Raw genomic sequence first — 18,535 nt, 5'->3', positions numbered from 1 at the left:
TAGGACCAGATCCACTGCAGGGAAGGGACTAACTGCCCAAATTTTCTATCTTTTCTGTTTGTTTCTCAGCATCCACCACAGGCTTTTTGTTGGCTCATTTTTAACTTAGAAGTGCCTAGAGCAGTGTGTACTCAGTGGTGTGATGTGTGTGTGTGTGTGTGTGTGTGTGTGTGTGGAGAGAGAGAGAGAGAGAGAGAGAGAGAGAGAGAGAGAGAGAGAGAGAGGTTGACCCTGGGTTTCTGACACATCATAGTTGATGCAGCGTGCCTCAGCAGTTAAGAGCACTGGCAGCTCTTCCAGTTCTAGAGGTCCTGAGTTCAATTCCCAGCAACCACATGGTGGCTCACAACCATCCGTAATGAGATCTGGTGCCCTCTTTGGCCTGTAGGCATACATGCAGACAGAACACTGTATACATAATGAATAAATCTTAAAAAAAAAAAAAGATGAGGCAGCAATCACAAACTTTGAGACCATGAGTGGTTCCTCAGCCAGGGCTCCATTCTCTAGTGTTTTTCCAGCTGCATACCCAACAGGGCCAGGTGTGATGACTCATCCAGAAATCTCAGCGCTCAGCAAACTGAGGCAGGGAATTGACACAAATTGCAGGCCAGATGGGGTTACATAGTAAGCTCTAGACTAGCCTGAGCTACAGTGTAAGACCCTGTCTTGAGAGTAATTCAAAACCAACACACACACACACACACACACACACACACAGAGAGAGAGAGAGAGAGAGAGAGAGAGAGAGAGAGAGAGAGAGAGAGAGAGAAACAGAGAGAGACAGAAAGACAGACAGACACACACAGAGACAGACAGACAGACAGACAGACAGACACACACACACACAGAGAGAGAGAGAGAGAGAGAGAGACAGAAACAGAGAGAGAGAGACAGAAAGACAGACAGACACACACAGAGACAGACAGACAGACAGACAGACAGACACACACACACACACACACAGAGAGAGAGAGAGAGAGAGAGAGAGAGAGAAACACATACACACACAGAGACAGAAAGACAGACACACACACAGAGACAGACAGACAGACAGACAGGCAGGCAGGCAGGCAGACAGACAGACAGACAGACAGACAGACAGACACACACACACACACACACACACACACACACACACACACACACACACACACACTGCAGTCTAGGACTCAGAGGTGAAGACAGCATCAGCCTGTGTGGTTCCAATCAGATCTTGTTATTTAAATGGAACAGAACAAAGCTGGTCACAGGGGCTGATTCATGTCTGTACTTGAAATGTGAAGGCAGGGGACCAAGAGTACAAAGCTGGAGTCTGTTACATAATAACTTTGGGGTAATAATTAAATAAGTAAGTAAGTACGGACAGCACAGAACCCATTATGTGTGATAGGGTTAAGCTTCATGAAACTCTGTCCCCATCCCTGTGCTAGGCTGTCAAACAATTTTTTTTTTTTATTTTAAAATAGGGTCTCACTATGTAGTACAGGCTGGCCTTTAACTTGCAATCTTCCGTCTTACATGTGGGAATTGCAGGTGTGTGTGACACCATGCCTGGTGTAAAAGTGTACTTTTTAGTATAAATGCAGATCAAGAAGAATGTGGAGAGCACTGTTTTAGTGACAGGAGAAAGATACTGTGGGGAAGGTCCTTGAGTATGGCCAAGTCAAACCCTGACTCAGATACTCACTAACTGTGTGATTTAGGGAAATTACTTGGCCTCTCTGGCCTCCAGTCTCTTCACCTGAAAGCAAGAGATGAAGAAAGTGATGTGTGCTAGCTCCCTTTAAGAATCTGAAGGAAGAAGACTGGAGAGATGGTTCAGTCATTAAGACCGCTGGCTGCTCTTACAGAGGACCCAGGTTCGATTCTCACCCACCCAGTCATGCACAACTATGCATAACTCCAGTCCCAGGAGATCTGATGCCTTTTTCTGGCCTCTATGGGCACATATACACATGCAGACAAAACACTCATAAATATTTTTTAAAAATCAATCTGAAGGAAGACCCTAAGCTCAGATAAAGGAATTGAGGTACAGAACAACACCACAGACACAACAGTTGCCGGGGTCCCTTGTTGGTTGGTGGCTGGAATGTGCAGTAATGGGTGAGTCCTGGATGCAGGGGGATGGCCAAGGGTGAAAGGCCCATGCCCTGGTTCCCCCTCCCCCGAGAACACTCACACAGTGGAACTTCGGTGCCTCCTGGTGGGCAGGCCCTGTTCAGCCCTCACCAGCCGTTGGTAGGAGATCCCTGTGAACCAACAAACAACACAGAGGAGAGGGTAGGTAGGTGGCTCAAGTCCCAGGCAGTTGTCCTGGGCCTCCCTGCAAGCCCGGTTCTGGACAGTTGGGCTGGGAGTGGCCGAGGAGGCTGTTAGAAGACAGCTGCTGTTTGGCCCTTGGGCAAGTGCTTTGCTTCTGTGGACTAGTGACTCCAGATGTAACATACCCTGTGACCTCAGCCTCCACACTGAAGCCAGTCTCTCTGGCTGCCTCTCTGTCCCTTCTTGACCACTTTGTCTGGGCCCCAGCCCCAGATTGGGAACAGACAGCAGGAGCCACTGGCCTTGGGCAGACAGTCATTGGAGCGTGGTCCTCAGTTCCCCCTGAAGAGACAGCTAGGGGGACACCTCTGTAGCTGCTCATAGCTGAGTCCCAGGCCCACTTGAGATGCACCAGCTTGGCCTTCCTGGAAGGCAGAATTTCACAGGAAGGAGAACTCAGGCCAAGGAGGCTGCCAAGTAGTTCCTAGACTCATGCACAGTGTCACTCACGCCTGGTGTCTTCCTGAAGCCGGGAGGATGTGTGTACCAGGTACCCATTAGCTTCCACACTCAACCTCAGATTAGCCAGGCAGCACCCTTCCGCCCTCCTCTTCTCTGCCTGGCTTCCCATACCACCTTGAGGACCTAGGTTTTGCCCAGTGCCTGCTTTTTCTGAAACTCAATCCCCATCATAGCCTGCCTCCTTTCCTCCCCTGTGACTTCAAACACCCACAAAGGAAACAATATCCAGGAATAGTCACAAGGAAGTCCCTGTTGGGCCCAGGGCACTCCTAGCTGGGACTGAGCTGAGGAGTGGAAGGGAATTCCCCTTGGATGCAGGAAAGCCAAGAGAGCTATAAACAAACACAAAGGCCATGGATTTTGTTTAGTAAATGACAGGAAATTACCAATCCGTGATCTTTTAACTTAGGACCTAATTGCTTTAACTGTTGGCCTTTTGTGTGATGTTTAGTTTCTGTAATTGTCACAGATGCCAAAATTAGGTCTACTTTGCATCCTTAAAACTGGCTTCTAGTCAATCCTTAAGAGTCTAAGGATTTGGGCTGCCATCTAGTGGCCATTCATATACATTGCAAAGATAAATTCAACTCGGCCACACCTTCTGCCAGTGTGACACACAGCATAGACCCAATGTTATTCTTGACTGCTGTACACACAGACAAGCAAACGAGCAAGTCTTCTGTTGCCACTATTTCCCTGTGTGTGTGTGTATGCATGCCTGCATGTTTATGGGCCCCATAAGTACATATGAATGTGCATGCAGTGTGTGTGTGCACTTGTGGGGGCCAGAGGTTGGCATAGGGTATCTTTCTCAATTGCTCTCGACCTTATAAACAGAGGCAGGGTCTCTCACTTGAACCCAGAGCTTGCTGGTTCTGCTATCTAGCCAGCCAGCTTGTCTTGGGGATTCCCTCCCACGCACTGGGGTTACAGGTAGGCTGTCAGTTCCGCCCAGAGGTCACAATGTGCTTGGAGGCAGAACTCAGGTATTCATGCTTGTATGTCAAGTGTTTTACACATGGAACAGTCCTTTCAGTGCTTTTCAAATGAGTAGTCCACTCCCTAGCGGCTCCTCATCTTCACTCCTGGCTCTGCCTTTGTTGACCTAGATGGACAGCCAGTCACACTCCAAGCCATAAAGTCCCTGTCCCTGAATATAAGGTCCCCAAAATGCCAGGCTGTGGACTTCCTAGCCCATTGCATGCCACACCAAGTGTTTGCCCTGGCCCCAAGCCCAACTGCCCAGCCTCTCTCCATTTTCCTAGTATATGTGCCTTTGGACTATTGGGCATTGTTGGCAACTGCTGGCCCTGTAGTCACTTGTCCTGTGACATCCATGATGAGGACCACCCTCTATCATGCCTCTTCTCTATGCCCATGTTATGGATATTTCCATTACCTCATCTCGGGGCTGGGGTGCAGCTAGGGAAGGGGGGGCGGCTTCCTACGTACTTCCCTGCTTCACTCTGCAGCACCAGAAGACACTGGTACCTCCTGACCCAGAGAAAGCTGTGTTCTGAGCTGATAACCTGTATGAATAGTCAAGATACCCACAGTTCCAAGCAGAAACACAACCATTTGATAAAACTCCCAAATCCCAACCGGAAGACGCATCTCAGTGCCCTCTGGCCTCTCTTGGTGATGGCCTCTACGATTTACCATGAGGTGAGGGGTTTATGGGATGCACTGATGGGGCTAGGGCCTGAGCTGGGAACACACTAGAGTAGACCAACACAGGGCATGGGACTTTGTCCTATATAGGAAATCTCCCAAAGGAGCACCGTGCTTACACAAAGACAGGAGCAGCTGGGTCTTGCAGGGATCGGGGCACCTGTCTTGGTGTTCAGAAAATGGGAGAGGACTTCACCATGACTTTTGGAATCAAGCAGATGTAGGTTTCCAGGTGGAGCACTTGTTAATGTGTGAGAGTGGACAAGCTGCTGGGCCTAGCTCCTGTGTCATCCATCATCCAAACAATGACGATGTAATTGTAAACAATGCAGTAACAAACAGTTACCACACCAAGGGCTGCTCTGAGGATGCATGGGACTGCACTCACCATGTTGAACACACTGTGAGCACACAGTAGTGACACCTCTGCCATTATCAACAGCAGAAGTCCTGCTTTGGTGGGGAGACTCAGAGATTAAGCAGCCTGTCCAGGGTCATTAGCTAGTATGCGCCAATACAGAGGTCCCTGTCACACTGAGAACATGTTCCTTCTCTCATACTCAACTGTATAGCTTGGACGGGGAAAGTGAATTTTCTAACTTACGTATATGTTGGGAATGCTCTGTCACTTCCTCACCCAATAGGACTGTATATGGCTAGGTGAGGCATAATCCTTGAGGTGTGTATGCTTTGAAAACTGCTGAATGCCTCACATGGAAAGTGCTGATGTCACCAGCTAGGGTTCCAGATCAGTCCTTGGCAGGCAAGTATGATATTCTGCATCACTGTGTTAGCAAGCAGGCAATGCTCAATATACACATAGGCTGAAGCCCAAAGGACTGTGCTTGCTGCAGTGGTTGACACCATTGGGGGTGGAGCCAGTAAAAAGGGGAGGCCCTACTTTGATAACCACCCACTTCCTCCATACATATGGAGACTATGAGCTGCTGTCTCCATAGCAACCGAGACTCAGCTGGGGAAGGGCCCAGCTCCCTAGGTTCGTCACCATCCCTCTTTATGCTCTTGGCAGGACCTGTCTCTGAAGTAATCAGCATCCAGATGCTTACTGCCCTCTGCAAGATGAATGGAGCAGCACTTCACAGACTGCCCCGGGAGACAGGCAGCACTGTGCACCTATTGTTCAGATGGGGAAACTGAGGCAAGATGTAAGCTCCACATCTTGCCAAAGGGTCTAGCAGCTAGAGAGAAGCAGACTCTGAGCCAGGAATCACAGAGGTCTGGTACCAAGTCCAAGGAACCACAGGGATACTGGCCTCTCCTTCAGGAGCTCAAGCTACTCAGGATCTATCCCAGCCTTTTCATACTGCTTCCCTTGGCCGGGCTCACTGAAGATGGAAGGAGGCCGTGCAAAAATAAGTAGCATCAAAAATCACACTAAGACATTTCCTAATAAGCCTACCTCCAAGTCACACAGAAGAAGGTAACTTTATTTAACCCACTACTTGCTGGGAACTAGGGCTCGGCTTCTGTGAACATAGAGGTTATCTTGCAGACAGAGAGAAAACTCACAAGTGTGTTTTGTTGCTGTTGGTGGTGATTTTGTTTGTTTTTGTTTTTCAAGACAGGGTTTCTCTGTGTAGCTCTAGGCTGTCCTGAAACTCACTCTGTAGACCAGGCTGGCCTCAAATTCACAGTGATCCACCTGCCTCTGTGTCCTGAGTGCTGGGATCAATGGCATGCACCACCATGCTGAGATACTCCCCTGCCTTTCTTGAAGCCAGTTCTACTACCTTGCTATTGGCTTAGCAGCAAATGTACTCTCGTTTTGATACAGGTTCAGTATGTAACTTTTGAGCTGTTTAGAAACGATTCTCTAGCACCAGGAGAGGTCATAGTTTCCTATTTCACTTCCGTTTGCCCTCACAGAGGAATGGGCAGCTCTGTGCGAGCTTCCTGCTCCTGGCATCTGACTTCTTCTAGGTCCTTAATGTGTATGTCTGAGACCTCTCACTCTGGGGAAATACCAAGGACTCTGAGCAATGAGTGACCACTTTGGGGTCCTCCCTGCTTTGAGGCAAAGGCCCATCCTCTATTTCCACCACCAATGGCTTCTCTGCCTGGCTCCCAAGCTTAGCATCCTTTTTTTCCAGGGTCATGGCTCACCTCCACCTGCCTCTCCACATCTGTTTGCTGGGCAGATGAGAACAGTGCTCCTGACCAACAACCCACAGAAGCATCTCAAGGCATAGCGAGCATCCTACTACGGTTCACCAGATGGTTCTGCTCGAAAGTGGGAAGCAGTCTTCCCAGAAGTGCAGCATCTCCCTGGACCACTTCAAATAAAGGAGTCATTCAGTTCTCTGGTGTGCACAAAGGCACTGGAAAGGCATTTGAAGCTTAAATCCTTTCTCTTGAAATTGCAAAAGGAAAGAAAACCTTTTCCTCCTAGAAAGGGACCCCAGTCAACAGCCAGAAGCTAAGACAGGTCCATGACAGAGATGGACCTCGCACTGATCGCTCACATTTAGGATACTGTGTTAAGTTGGGTCAGCAGACCATACACTGAGGATAGCCTGTAGTCTCTTTGCAAGAGCAGTAACTTCTCGGGGACTTAGATCTTTTAATTCTCCACCCAAGTCCCTACTGTGAGGAGAGGACTTTGGAGTTCACTAGCTTCATACACCACCTGCTCTGTTTATTTGTGTTGACTGGTTGTGGGGAAACAGACGGCAAAAGTCAAGGAGCAGAGAGATTTGGAGAAGTAAGTCATGGGTCCTTACAAAGAAATTCACAAACATCAGACCTGAACTTTTCAGCACCCCCGATCTGGGGAATAGACTATAGTACTCCTGTCAGCTCGTGTTTACTGTATATGACTGCAGTAAAACGCTGCTGTCACTAAACTCTACCTGGAGTGGGTAAACATTGCGATGGAAAGGAAAAGGGACTGCAATGTACAATGTATTTGGGGTGGATTTTTCAGTTAACTAGTTAATCAACATCTTTTTGATATAAGTTTCTGCTTTTAAGTATCATTTAAAAAAGATTTTATTTTACTTTTCTATTGTGTGCATACAGTGTGTTTGGAAAAGTGCATATGTGGGTGTAGGTGCTCTGGGTGGCCAGAAGAGGGCGACAGATCCCCTGGAATGTGAGTTAAAGTGGCTGTGAGGGGCACCATGTGAGTTCTGGGAACTAAAAGCAGAGCCTATGCAAGAATGCTACTTGCTCTTAATTGTGGAGCCATCTCTCCAGTCTCCATCTTAGAAAACTGAATAGCCTCCTGAGTCCGGGATGTTCTACTACTGAGTGGGGCTGGGAAATGGGGGAGCTTGTTCTCTTGATGTGGGCTACTCATCCAGGTGGTTGTCTCCAACTTGGATAAGCAATTGGGTGCTATAAAATTAAAATGTTACCTCTTCTGGATGAAGACCTGTTTTTGGTTTCTTTTTTTTTGCATAGGCAAACTACATATAAGGGAAACCAGGTAGATGCTCATGTTTAATGGAAATGCTTGTAGCAGTTCACCTGGCCTGTTGCCATATTGAAAATACTTTTATGGTGATAGTTTCCATATATCGAGGAGTTTTTGAATATCAAGAGAGAGTGTTGAAGCTAAGCAAATGTTTTAGAGGCATCTATTGAGATGACTTCCCTGGAGTGGAAACATGGTGAATGACTCTGGTATGGGACAGTCTCCCAGCAAATCAGACTTTAGTTGTTCTTCCTCTTTCTCTGTCATGGCTTTCCTATGGTTCTTCTCATCTTAAACAGCATTTGCAGTGGACAACGTGGCTCAGTAGGAAAGGGTGTTTGCCCACCAAGCCTCATGACCAGAATTCCATCCCCAGGACACACATGGTGGTAGTGGAGAACTGACTCCCAGCTGTCCTGTGACCCTCATGTGTGCGCCAAGGCACACACATGCACCACCACCCTACACAAAATAAATAAATGTGTCTTAAAACAGCATCCACAATTTCTCAAGAACTCTTACTTTTCAAATCCTAAATATGAAAGAACCTGGAAGCGCAAAGTCCTTGTTCCCACTTGTCAGGTCAGCCATCAACCCCTCCCTTCCCAGCAGCAGGCGCTGTCCCTGGAAAAGTCAATCTTGCAACTGCCTATTTGCTCCTGGGGCAAAGAGAACAAATAAAGACCTCTTCTCGTTGATTATTCTGGAGACTTCTCTGAGTGACCTACACAGGCCTGGAGAGGCTCCCTGAACAATTCCTTCTTAAATCATGTCCCACGTAGACAGTTTTAACTTGTGCAAACCTAACCATCTGACGATGGTTAAGCACACCACGAAGAAGGCACTGCCACCCCCTTAGGGTGTGGGTAAGGATGAGGTGGGCCACATGGGCAGAACTGTTCCGGAAAAGACAGTTATCCTAGTCACATGATCCCTGGCCCCCTTGGTCCTCACCTGGGGCCTTGAGCTCAGCATCAATGAAGGTGAGCAGCTCTTGGCAGATGCTGCAATAGGGAACTGGCCAGGTCAGGAAGCAGTGGTAGGTGCTGGCTGCCTTCAGAAGGAGGTCTGAATCCGGTGGGAAGTGTGGTGTCTAGGATAGAAATGGGTCAGTAAGAAGGGTGAAGAAGAGTTCACTTATATTTTAGAACAGCTTCTGCCTCCTTTTTGGAATATCCCACAGAGGACACACATCTCCTGGGAGCAGTTTGCCCCAGGACAAGATCAGGGAGAACTGAACAACAGATGGACAAGATGGTGCCCAGAGCGTCTCTACAGCAGTGGGCTTTGTTTTCATGCAACACTTGAGGAAGCCTCTCTGAAAAGCTGTCAGCTCAGAGGTTGTTATAAACAGTGCCACTGTTTCTACTCATTTTGAGGAACCATCTTCAGCATACATGCTACACATATGCAAATACCCTCATGAGAGGCAAATACTTTTACTCTTTGGGTGGACTGAGTTCAATGTACAAGCAGTCATTTGGTTCACCAGTCTGGTGAAATGCAGAGCTGGTCACAACAGGGAAAGCCGATCCCTAAGGTGAAAGAGGAGATGGACATAAAAATCTCCCAATGTTATCTCCCATGACCGTCCTATGACACAGTTCTCCATGGAAGCCCAGAGACGCCAGGCACCACGCAACCATCTATAGTGACTAGAGGCTTCCCAGGGTGGTGGCATGAAGGGACCTGAAGGTTGAAACCCATCTCAAGTGTCATCGCTCCCACGTTTCTCTGTTTATCCTTAGAGCTGTGAGGCCTGTGGCCTGGATGGAGGCTACTTCTCCCTCTCCTTCCTCTCAGCTCCTGGCCCACCCGGACTTACACAAAGGACAGTGGAATAGAAGAGCAAAGCCAGTGGGGCGAGGAGGTCATAGGTGCCTTTCTCTTGGACCTGTGGAGATGACAGGGAGGTCAAGTTCTCTCAGCCACTGTGCAACCTGAGGCACACAAAACAGTTCACCATCTCTTCTGGGATGACCCCAGCAGACTAATTCAGACATTTCCTTCTCTCTCACAACTATTGCTTGAGCCCTTCCACAAAACCCTCCATTGATGCTCCACAACAGTGGGCCCTTTACTCGTGACTTTGGGAGTTGGGTGGGGTGGGGGGGGCATGGCTGTTGAGTTGGTTTGCTTGTGATCAGTAAGCAAAGGCACCATGTAAATCTGATACCAGGATAATGACTGGATACTTCAATAAATAACAGACATAAGTGATGGACTTTCTTCTAGGGATAACTGGCTAAGAGAGAAAACCACCTTTACAACTCAGTCATACATTAAAAAAAAAAAAAAGACAAACAACTTAAAAGAGAATCTAATAGCTAGAGTCTATTTTGGGTACTTGGTCCATTCTGGAACCTCAGCCCGGGTCAGCATTAAAAGCCTGCACACTCTTCCGTCATAAAAGCCGGCACGCTGAGCTGTCAGAGGAGGCCTTGGCTTCCCTTGCCAATCACTTCCCTTCCTTGTCACTATTGCTGTGAATCTTTCTGAGAAAGGAATTCAGTAAAGCTCCCCGCCCCCCTTCCCTCCTTCCAGTCCATACCTTGACTTACAAGCAATATCTGTTCTAAGTAGCTTAAACTCAGGCCTTCACAACACCTGCTACAGTGTTGTGAAACACTGGACAGAAAAACACTCTTCCTAGGAAGAGTCAGTGCACAAGTGTGGCTGCTGGCCTCCCAGGTTGAGCAAGCCATCCAGGTGGTCCAGGAGCCTCAGCTCTGGCCTATGTCTTGACTCTACAAAGTCAGCCCTAGCTGTGATCATCAACATCTTGGTCACCCTCACCTCTCGGGTCTTCTGTAGGATCTGTTCCAGGAGGATGAGGAAGTGGCCCGGGTCCCTGCTGACCAGCTCTTGCAGGCTCCAGCAGTTCAGACACAGCCCAGCTAGACAGGGGACAAGTTAGGCTACTGGTTAGTTTTGCTCTCTCTGGCTAGCCACAGGCTAGAAGGGGTTTTAATTCTGGAATCCTGCCGTGGGAGAATATACCTGAGTATTTCTTTCTAAAGAGAGTCTGGGAGAAATGCCATCACTAGAAGCCCCCAAGCTCCATCAGGATGTAACAAAGCCAGACCTGTAGCCTCAGCATTAGGGAAGCTGAGGCAGTTGGATCATGAGTTCAGGGGCACCGTAGGCTACATAGTTCAAGGCTAGCCTGGGCTACATAGTGAGCCATACTAAGTAACAACAACAATGATCACAACAAAACAAAAAGTGTGCAAGACTTAATGGCCTGTTTCTCACTCTCATACCTGCATGGAGCTCCCTAGCCATGAGGGCTGCTGAGCTGACCTAGGATCCCTCAGAGGCCAAAGAACTTGCTGATTCTCTGCTCTAGAACCTCAGGTGCTGCAGTGGTCCCACCATCACCCTCGCCCAGCTTTCCTATGGTGGGTGCCAATTCCTACCAGAGGCAAGGAAGTTGGGCCAGAGGTAGAAATTGCTAGGAGAAGAAAGACAGGAGCCATGAGGAGCTCCACCCCAGAACCGAGGAGTCTGTGACAGTCACGACGGTCATGGGGCTTCCCAAGACTGCTTGGAGCAGAGACCAGGAAGGGGAAGCTTGATTCACTAAGTTGAAAAGCTCCAAGCACTTGTCACGGTGACTTCCCCAGACTTTCTTAATGTGTTGGTCTCTGTTTCCCTGAAGTCAGCAAGGGCAAACCCCTAAAAGTTAAAGAGGTGACCACAGGGATGGGGTTGCATAAGTGGTGTAGGGAGTGAGTGCATCAGGGGTGGTAGGGGATGTGACCTTCATGCAGCTGGGGGGCCATGCCTGTGGGTGTGTCGTGAGTGCCTCTGGATGTATATCCATGTACCTATAGATATTTTTTTTCTTTTTAAAACTTGAAAAAGGGCTGGGGTTGTAGCTCAGTGGTAGAATACTTGTCTAGCATGCATGAGACATTAGGTTCCACACCCAGTACTGCAGGAAAAAAAGGGGGAAAAACCAACAACAGAAAAAGAATAGCCTTGCAGAAATTAGATATTTCCATACTTCTTAATTTAATGATACTTACCCCCAACTCTATGTAAACTTTGGCTCTATCAAAACCAGGAAAGGAAGGAAGAAGGAAACGCATTATTTACTGACCTTCTACTATGTGCTAGTATGGTGCTAGACCTTTGCACACATTCTGTCCACCCAGTTTCCCATCTTCTAGTCATTATTATGCCCATTGGGGGTCCCACAAGGACAAATGGAATGTACTTGGTTGTACAGTCAGTGAGAGTTAATACAAATTTATCAAATTCCAAAGGACAGAGAAAGCTGTCCACAGAGGTGACATCTGAGCTGAGACCAGCTTAGGACGTGGCCAGTTTCCAGGGAAGAGATCCAGGCAGTAAGCACAAAGGTCCTGAGGCAGCAAGGAAGCAGGCATGTTCAAGAAGCAATGGCTATCTCCCTCAGAGCAGGGAGCTAAGTGATGTAGTGTGCAAGGAAACCTTCAGCAGCACAAGGCATCCTCACAACTAGGCTCCAGCCTCTAGGGACACAACTACCTCTGCCTGAAGACTCCCTGCAGCCTAGCTGAGATTCTGTCTTTGTACTATTGAAGGAAGAGCAGAGTGGGGCTGTGGAAAGAACCAGAAAACAAGCAAACAATGTTTGGGGAGAGTTGTCTGCAGTCCCAGCTGCTCTTTTGGAGATAGTGGCTGTTTCTAACAGGTTTCATTCTGTGTGTCTACAGATGCTAAGGAAACAAGACAGTGCTAGGAGGAGGAAAGGTAGGAGGAAGAGGAGGAGGGAGAGGAGGAAAATTCTGTGAGAGAAAGCTGGAGAGCCTCATATGGAGGACTTTAAACAAGGACTGTGTCTTCCTCCTGGCTTGCTCACCTGGCACACAGGAATGGAAGCAGAATCTGCTGGCTGCGATACCTGGCCTCTGAGGCTTCATCCAGTTCTGGAATGTCTCCCAGTTCCCAGACCTACCTGACCAGGGTGCAGAACGGCGTCCGAGGCTCAGTCCATGCAAGCATCGCTCCAGGGCATGCTGGATGCGGTCCTCGGTGCACGTTGTGGCTGCTGATTGCATCCTGAGTCATTGCCTGTATGGGGGATAAACACCAGTCAGCTTGTTGGACTCCCTTCCAGGAGAACATCAGTCTAGGAGAGCTCTCACTCAGTAGGGCAGTGGTAAAAGTGGACAGGTGCTCACAGTCCACTTGGGTGCTGTGGGCACTGTGCAAGGAAGCTTCCAGCTGCCTACAGGGAGGGGGCAGTTTCTAGCAGGTTCATCTGTGCAGCAGGAGAGATCACCCCTGTGACAGAAAAGCATGGAGGTGGAGGAAAAGAGGTTCCAGGATGGGAATCAAGGGAGACATGGGACATGCCTGCTCACCAGGCAGTAGGGAGTGTTGCCAAGTGCCCAGAAAATGCCCAGAGATGTCCAGAGAATGGCCAGACCTCAGATATCTGGGCAGGGGACCTCCAGGTGGGAATCAAAACCTTTGTGGGGGTTTTCTTGTGAATTCCCAGACCTGTGTCCCCTTGTCCTGCAGGGTATCCCTCCACCTGCTGGACACCCCAACACCAGCGTTAGGGCTAGAACAAGGGTGGAGTTCTGTCCTCACACCCCCCATCCCCCTCCCATACAGGGACCTAGTTCCTTCCCTCCTTAACCTCTTATTTTGCCCAGCCCCCTTCTGCATTTTCCAGAGATCCAGCGGGCTCAGCTAGAAGGCTACAAGGAGGGGACTTCAGAAAGGGTTTTAGTATCAGGAGGGAAACTGAGAGCCTCTAATAGGACCAACCCCACGTCTTGGTTTTGGGGAGGGCTCTCCGGGTTCTTCAGAAGCCATGGGAGGCATCTTCAGACAGTGACTAAACCAGTTTGTGGCATCCAACAAAGTGAGACCCAAACCGGACTCTGCTGGTCATGAGATTTGTGGCAAATGTCCGAGCTTTCCCCCAAACCTCAGTTTGCTCATCTGTAAAGTGGAGACGGTGATGGTATGGGATGTCAAAAGGCTGCGGGGGGTGGGGGTGGGGTGCAGCACTCTGACTAAGCATCCACTGTGAGATCTGTATCATGAGACCATCGCTGCCACACTTGCCTGCCCTCAGGGGTCTATTCCACTGCAGACACTGTCCCTAGCCTGTCAGGCCTGGTCATCTGGGAAACTGAGGGGTTGGAACAGTTCTGGGGATCTGAGGACCAACCAGGAAACCAGAAAAGGAAGAAGAACTGTGGAACTGAGCCATGCAAACGACATGCAAAGAGGGATGAACTCGCCAACTTAGATCCAGATGGCCATTCAGATCCCAGAGTCCCAGCCTAGGCAAATCCTCCTGCCTCCCCAGCCTGGGGGAGTACAAGCATCCCCTGAGGCAGGCTCTTCCTGAGCTGTCTGCTCCACTGCCGTCCCTAGAGAATGACGATGCCTCATGAAACTGGGATAGCACAGTAACGCCCATGCATCTATGCCATCTTTCATTTCCTGACAACCTATGTCTCTACTATGTGCCTGGGGCAGAGCAAGCATTTGTTCCTGGGTGGAGGACATTGGCCTCCATTAACTATAGGAAGACAGGGACTCCCGGATGAGAGTATGGCATTGGGAAAGGGCCGGCTGACTAGCCCACACTTGGTTGTTTAGGATCTCCAAAGAAGGGATTTAAAGCCAGATAGGGACACCTAGGGTTACGTGAGAGGAAAAATATTCCAGAAAGATGAGATAGTTTTGCTAAGGTCTAGGTGTAGGAATGAGCTTGCCAAGGACCTGGACCCTGGAGCCAGTTGTCAGGACCTTGGAATCCAGTCTGTCCCAGGTCCCATGGCCCTGGAGGGTGGGATGGTGAACTGAGCTCAGAAGAATTTTCACTTACTATTATTCATGACCAAGCCCCTGAATGTTAGCCTCGGTGATGCCAGGATACCTCAAAGTACCTGTAAGCCCTTTCCTAATGGCTGTCATGCTTGCCTTTGGACCAGGTAGAAGCCACTGCCCCTAACAGATAGGGCAATTTCCTGTGCCCTGCTCCTTTTTCATTTTGGGCTGTGCTGGTACCCAGTGTGGCTTAATGACTATGGTATTAACACCTGTGAAGAAACCCTGCCCTTATTGACAGCACCTATCCAACCTGTCCACCAGCTCTGAGCTGACAGCACCTGTTGAAGGAGCTGGAACACTAGGAACCGTCATACAGACGACCTCGGAGACCCATGCCATGACCCAGCCTTTGTCCTTATAGCTGCTCCACCATCAACCCCAAGCCAACTTCCTGAGGGAGACAGGAAGTCACCCCAGCAGATCCTTCACTTTCCACAAGGGGTATCTGGAACCTGGCATGGATAAGGCTTGCCTAGGCCACCAGGAGCAGGCAGAGCCAGAGAGGGAAGTCATACTGCTCTCTCAACAGCTCAGTGGGGCAGATAGGACTTCCCTTTCTCCATAGCTGTGGCTGAACCCTAACCCCAGGTGCAAAGTGCTGAATGTCCCATGCTCTACGGTTCCATGGAGAGGTCGCTCAGCAGTTGAGAGCACTTGATACTCCTGCAGAGAATCCAAGTTTGGCATGGGTTCCCTGCACCCATGCCAGCAGCTCACAACCACCAGCTCCAAGGGTTCCAACACCTCTGGTCTCTTCAGGCACCTTCACACACACACATGTAATGTAAACTTAAATGAATCTTTAAAGTTTCAATAGCTACTTGGACAGGGGCTGCAATGACCTTGGTGCTGTTTGCATGGACCTAGAACAGCAGTGTGTATACTCGCCACCATAAAGAGGAAATGGGTTGTTGACCATTCCGGAAGGCCCACACTCCCTCCAAAACCAAGGGCTTGAAGGATTTGAAGAGAATGTCTGAGTCTCCTACCAGGTGAGGTACCATCAAGTCACTCCCAATGCATCAGGAGCTTTGGCAGGGAGCAGGGAAGAGGCAGAAGTGACAGCTTGCAAGCCCACTGTACGGGGAGGGGTCTGGACATCAGGAAGTCAGTTGGGCTTAAGCAGGAGCCCATCATTGGGGTGGGAAATCCCAGTAGCAAAGACTGGAAGGCTGAACCAACTCTGCAGGATACTAGTGGGGCAGGAGAAAAAGATGGGCAATTAGCGACACAGAGGAATAGAATAACTTGCCTGAGTTTACACAGCTGAGAGGTGGCAAAGCCAGAATGCAAAACTAGGGAGTCTAGGTTCTTAACCCTGCACAGACTGTCCTTCTGCAAATAAGGTGCACTTAGAAAAAAAAAGAAGAAAAGAAGGAAGGAAGGAAAGAAGGAAAGAAGGAAGGAAGGAAGGAAGGAAGGAAGGAAGGAAGGAAGGAAGGAAGGAAGGAAACCAATGCATGTCTCTACTTCGAGGGAAAACTCGGTTACCAGAATTTTACTTGGTGAGGTTTACATTTCCAGATGCTGTTGATCTTGAATCCTACCATGTCTGTGTACACCAGCTGCCTAGCCCAGCCTGCCTCTTCCAGAAAATGGACACCCTTACTAGCCACAGAGATGACACCCTAAAGCAAGGTAGCATACCAGGTCCTGCCTCTCTAGCCTGGGGGTTGGATAAAGCTAAGTGAACTGGGTCTTAAGTCACCTCTCTGGTCTTGCTGGTGTGACCAACATGAGTCTCCTTTGTCTTATACTGTCTTGATGCAAATGTGAGACACAAATGAGCCTTTTCAGCCCCCACTTTTTCTGCCATGTCCTTGTCCTTACAGGCATCAGAGCCCAGTATCCTCGTTTGCTGCTAGCAGCCTCCCCTTCCCCCGCCCCATGTCAACAGCACCCCAAATACTGCTCCAGTGCCTGCTGACCCGTGGCTTCTTCACCCTTCTTCCTGTGGCCTCAGTGTTAACTGGTTCTAAGGAGACAGCCAAGGTCTTCTCTTTGGAAGAGCCAGATGTCCTCAGAGACCAGGGCAGAGTTTCTGGTATGCTGGGCTCCCTGGCATATTGCATTTATCTACTCGTGCACAGACAGACATACAGGCAGACAAAACACCCTTACACATAAAAATAAATAAATGATTTAAAAAAAAATAGGACCTACTGGATGCTGGGCCTGAGGAGCCTGAAGAAGACAATAGAAATGCAGTGTAGGAGTCCCTCAGTGAACTACAGAGATGAGAGTAGGAGTGGACTCACTCAGAGCCTAGTGGGTCATGTCAGCCCTTGTGCTCAATGCCTGGCCTTGTACGCTCAATTTGGCCCTGATGACTCAGTGACATCAGCCATTCTTCATGACTTGTGGGCAGAGCCCCATTGGCTCTAGGGAAGGGGTTACAGAAGACAGTAGGATGAACAGACACCTTTTCCAAGAGCTTGGAAAGCAAGATCCGGCTTGTTCAGTATCTGATGCCCAACCCTGGGATCCCCCTCATTAAGAGGAGTCCCCATTGTAAATTTCCAGATGCCACCAGACAGGCTTCCCTGAAGGGCAGTGTTGAAACATTAAACAGTGGCCACTTCCACGTCCAAGTTCCTTTTCTGAGCCAGTGCAGAGGGCTGGTGACCTTACTGAGGAACCTGAAGAGAGTAGGAAGGCTTACCCTGAGAGACAGCAGAAGCCTGAAGCGGGAGTGTGAGCCCAGACAATGGGTAGTCTTCAGCAGCCTTTGCTTGGATGGGCGATCACACCCTCCGGCCAGCAGTGAGTCACCTCAGCTCTTACCCTTAAGTTATTTTTGAATCTCTTTTCTAATTTCTCCTAGAGTTACTGGAACAGGTTTTCAAATGCCTATTTTATGAATTCTGGTTTTCTGACCTCATTCCTTTTTATCAAAATTTCAAAATGCATTGGCAAGGACAGGTATTCCCACATTATTTTACAATGATTTCTGAATCTGCAGTCTCTCCATGCTGTATCACTATATTGTCTAAGCATAGATTCAGACCTGTGCTAAACATTTTATGGAAGGTTACAGTTGCTGAAATAATTATGTTTGACATTTACATTAGGCGTAGTAACCATGGTAACAGCATTTGTGGACAGTGGCTGGAGACCTGACTTGTCTAATCACTCACTATTGCATGTCTTTGTACCCCGGAGTTCTTTATTTCAGTTCACTTCTTGCTCAGCTGGGTGTTCTGAATAATGGCAGGCTGAGTGTGTGGCTAAGGTGTGAAATCTTATAAGTCATATGTCATTCAAGAACTATAGCCTTGCCAGTGACAGAGCTGGCAGCATTCATCATCCTCCCCACCCCTTCCCTATGCCTACAGAAACCACAGTTAGCAAAAACAAAATGGCTGTGACAATGAAAAGAATTATTTAATGTGATTGGATAAAAATTAATGTAGAAATTAATATTTTCTCATTGTAAAATGAAGGCATGCTCTAGGGAAAGGGCCCGCTTATAATAACATCAAGAGAAATAAAAATAATAAACTTTCAAGATAAGCAATTTTTGGGGGTGCTTTCCAGGCAGGGTTTTTCTGTGGCTTTGGAGGCTGTCCTGGAACTAGCTCTTGTAGACCAGGCTGGTCTCGAACTCACAGAGATCCTGCCTGCCTCTTCGTCCCAAATGCTGGGATCAAAGGTGTGTGCCACTACTGCCCAGCAAGATATGCAATTTTTATGAATAAAACTTTTGAGGGGCAGAAAAGAAGAGAAGAGTACGTGGAAACAAACACATCCTCTCATTAGGTGGAAGATCCAGAATCACGAATAACAACGCAA

The 18,535-nt window shown here is 48.6% G+C and overlaps 1 protein-coding gene across 8 annotated transcripts in view; it reads right to left on the bottom strand.

Annotated features, from left to right (window-relative positions):
* The window catches only part of Pik3r5 (phosphoinositide-3-kinase regulatory subunit 5), a 28,079-nt gene extending 10,567 nt beyond the window's left edge, over nt 1–17,512 (bottom strand). For 2 of the 8 annotated variants that reach the window (XM_027427102.2, XM_035447953.1), the window contains exons 1-6: nt 16,907–17,044; nt 12,747–12,958; nt 10,694–10,794; nt 9,723–9,791; nt 8,852–8,990; nt 2,186–2,255 (exon numbers count right to left, since the gene is read on the bottom strand). In XM_027427102.2, coding sequence (XP_027282903.2) covers nt 2,186–2,255; nt 8,852–8,990; nt 9,723–9,791; nt 10,694–10,794; nt 12,747–12,945 — 578 coding nt within the window. In that variant the 5' untranslated portion in view covers nt 12,946–12,958; nt 16,907–17,044. Of the gene's footprint in view, nt 1–2,185; nt 2,256–8,851; nt 8,991–9,722; nt 9,792–10,693; nt 10,795–12,746; nt 12,959–13,251; nt 13,459–16,906; nt 17,045–17,405 lie in introns of those variants that run through there. The other 6 variants (XM_035447950.1, XM_027427100.2, XM_027427099.2 and 3 more) reach the window with 6 other exon arrangements.
* Between the last annotated feature and the right edge of the window lie 1,023 nt (nt 17,513–18,535).

The sequence above is a fragment of the Cricetulus griseus genome, chromosome 7 (assembly GCF_003668045.3).
Source record: "Cricetulus griseus strain 17A/GY chromosome 7, alternate assembly CriGri-PICRH-1.0, whole genome shotgun sequence".
Taxonomy (NCBI): Eukaryota; Metazoa; Chordata; class Mammalia; order Rodentia; family Cricetidae; genus Cricetulus; species Cricetulus griseus.
The sequence above is the reverse complement of the archived record's forward strand: the minus strand, read 5'-3'. Positions and strand labels throughout refer to the sequence as shown.